This window comes from Tachysurus fulvidraco, chromosome 5 (genome assembly GCF_022655615.1).
Source record: "Tachysurus fulvidraco isolate hzauxx_2018 chromosome 5, HZAU_PFXX_2.0, whole genome shotgun sequence".
NCBI classification, from domain to species: Eukaryota; Metazoa; Chordata; class Actinopteri; order Siluriformes; family Bagridae; genus Tachysurus; species Tachysurus fulvidraco.
Genome location: NC_062522.1, coordinates 32,099,844 through 32,102,343, shown reverse-complemented (window position 1 = coordinate 32,102,343; position 2,500 = coordinate 32,099,844). Strand labels below are relative to the sequence as shown.

General features: G+C 43.2%; 1 protein-coding gene across 6 annotated transcripts in view; it reads left to right on the top strand.

Moving 5' to 3' along the window:
- tanc1a (tetratricopeptide repeat, ankyrin repeat and coiled-coil containing 1a) overlaps nucleotides 1-2,500 on the top strand; it is a 69,019-nt gene that overhangs the window by 6,524 nt on the left and 59,995 nt on the right. For all 6 annotated transcript variants that reach the window (XR_007140570.1, XM_047813629.1, XM_047813627.1 and 3 more), the window contains exon 2: nucleotides 2,442-2,500. This exon is cut by the window's right edge and continues 45 nt beyond it. Coding sequence is in view for 5 of the 6 variants with exons in the window: in XM_047813629.1 (XP_047669585.1) it covers nucleotides 2,482-2,500 (19 nt within the window). In the remaining variant the exon portion in view is untranslated. The remainder of the gene's footprint in view (nucleotides 1-2,441) is intronic.

Here is a 2,500-nt window from a genome sequence, read left to right as displayed (position 1 = left end):
GTTCCTCATGTGTTCCTGTTGTGTTCCTCTTGTGTTCCTCTTGTGTTCCTCTTGTGTTCCTCTTGTGTTCCTTGTGTGTTCCTCTTGTGTTCCTTGTGTGTTCCTCTTGTGTTCCACTTTTGTTCCTCTTGTATTCCTAGTGTGTTCCTCTTGTGTTCCTCTTGTGTTTTTCATGTGTTCCTCTTGTGTTCCTTGTGTGTTCCTCTTGTGTTCCTCTTGTGTTCCTTGTGTGTTCCTCTTGTGTTCCTTGTGTGTTCCTCTTGTGTTCCACTTTTGTTCCTCTTGTATTCCTAGTGTGTTCCTCTTGTGTTCCTCTTGTGTTTTTCATGTGTTCCTCTTGTGTTCCTCTTGTGTTCCTGTTGTGTTCCTCTTGTGTTCCTCTTGTGTTCCTCTTGTGTTTCTCTTGTGTTCCTCATGTGTTCCTCATGTGTTCCTCTTGTGTTCCTCTTTTGTCCCTCATGTGTTCCTTGTGTGTTCCTCTTGTGTTCCTCTTGTGTTCCTTGTGTGTTCCTCTTGTGTTCCTCTTGTGTTCCACTTTTGTTCCTCTTGTATTCCTTGTGTGTTCCTCTTGTGTTCCTTGTGTGTTCCTCTTGTGTTCCTTGTGTGTTCCTCTTGTGTTCCACTTTTGTTCCTCTTGTATTCCTAGTGTGTTCCTCTTGTGTTCCTCTTGTGTTCCTCATGTGTTCCTCTTGTGTTCCTCTTGTGTTTCTCTTATGTTCCTCATGTGTTCCTCATGTGTTCCTCTTGTGTCCTCTTGTGTTCCTCTTTTGTCCCTCATGTGTTCCTTGTGTGTTCCTCTTGTGTTCCTCATGTGTTCCTCTTGTGTTTCTCTTATGTTCCTCATGTGTTCCTCATGTGTTCCTCTTTTGTCCCTCATGTGTTCCTCTTGTGTTCCTCTTGTGTTCCTCATGTGTTCCTCATGTGTTCCCCTTGTGTTTCCATCACCTACAAATCAGAAATTTCTCAAATCTACAAATAAAATAATGACTCTGTCCCTCAAAGTTTTCCATAACCCATTTTAGAGGCTATTAATACAGATGGATACTTTATTACTTCGTATTTTTTGAACCTTAAACCATTAACATTACTGAAGGAGTCTCCAGCGTCAGAGGTAAAGCTGCAGCTTCTCTTCATGACGGTGGAGCTGGAGCTGGAAGTTGGAAGACTGCAGAAGTGTAAAAGGAATGAATCGTTTGTTTGTTTGCAGCTGATTCACACGATATCGTGTGGGTTCTAATCACCCACACTGAAGTGACTTATCTCTGACTCGTAGCTCTTTATTCGTGTGTGTGTGTGTGTGTGTGTGTGTGTGTGTGTGATTCCTAACGGTTGGCTTCTGTCTCGTCCTCACTCCGTTGTCATCTCTGCGGCTGAGCAGTGAGGAGATCTCCAGAGACCACAGAGACGTTCGTCTGGACCCCGGCGTTCATTATGCTTTAAATGCCCAAACCACTGGACTTCTTTCTGCTCGTCTGCACAATTCAGGATGTTTTCTACCCAAATGCCATAAATCGTCTTCATCATCATCATCATCATCATCATCATCATCATCATCATCATCATCATCAGTGTCATCATATCGATGGGCCTATAGGCCGAAAGAGAACTGTTCACAGATCAGAATCATCAGCTTATGACATTTAAGCAGGAACCGGACAGATGGGCGGGGCTTATCCGGTCGCTCCAGGCCCTCGGACATCACGCCAGACGCTGTGGCATTTCCTCTCATTGTTCATTTTCAAGAATGTCCTAGATGATGCTGGCAGAAATTGTTGACACCCTTTACATTCAAGACCGAACGCAGAGGATCCACACCTCAGATAAGAGTCTGGAGGCAAAGCTCTTCTCCGTTCTGATTGGTCAGAAGGGTTTCCATAGCTACAGCTCCGACAGTAGATGTGACCGAAAGGCAAATCGCAGGTTTAAACTGTTTCGTCGCTGAGGTTTAAGAGAAATAAAACATCCCCGATGTTTTGCTGTAACGGGTAAAATAATCCCTGTCGTCACGGTAACGGGTGTTTCGCTTCTGTTGATGTGATGGATTTCTTACAGGTTTCTATCGGATACAGAGATGGAGAACTTTTAATCCGTTATTACTTTTTATCTTGTTGTTTTTCTTCATCTTAACACACTCGCTCTCCCCCCCCCCCCAAGTCTCCATTGTGTCTTTTAGCTGCTTTGTTTGAGCTCTAAACAAAAAATATGTTGCTACAGTTATTTAAAGAAATGATATTATTTCTGGCGGTGACTCGAATAATTATCGTCTGCTTTAAGAACATCCTTGTTGTTATTTTGGAGTCTTTCCATTTGCTGGGACCACCAGGAAAGCAGCAGGAAAGCAGCAGCAGCTAAAAAAACACTCAGGATTATTACATTCTAGCTAAATTGTTGCATTTCCTGGTTGCATCCTTCCTGATTCAGTGGCTTTGTTTTTTTTACAGGAGAAAAGTGAAGTAAAAAAAAACCCAGAGGTTTGTCATCATGCGTAAGGCAGGGCAGA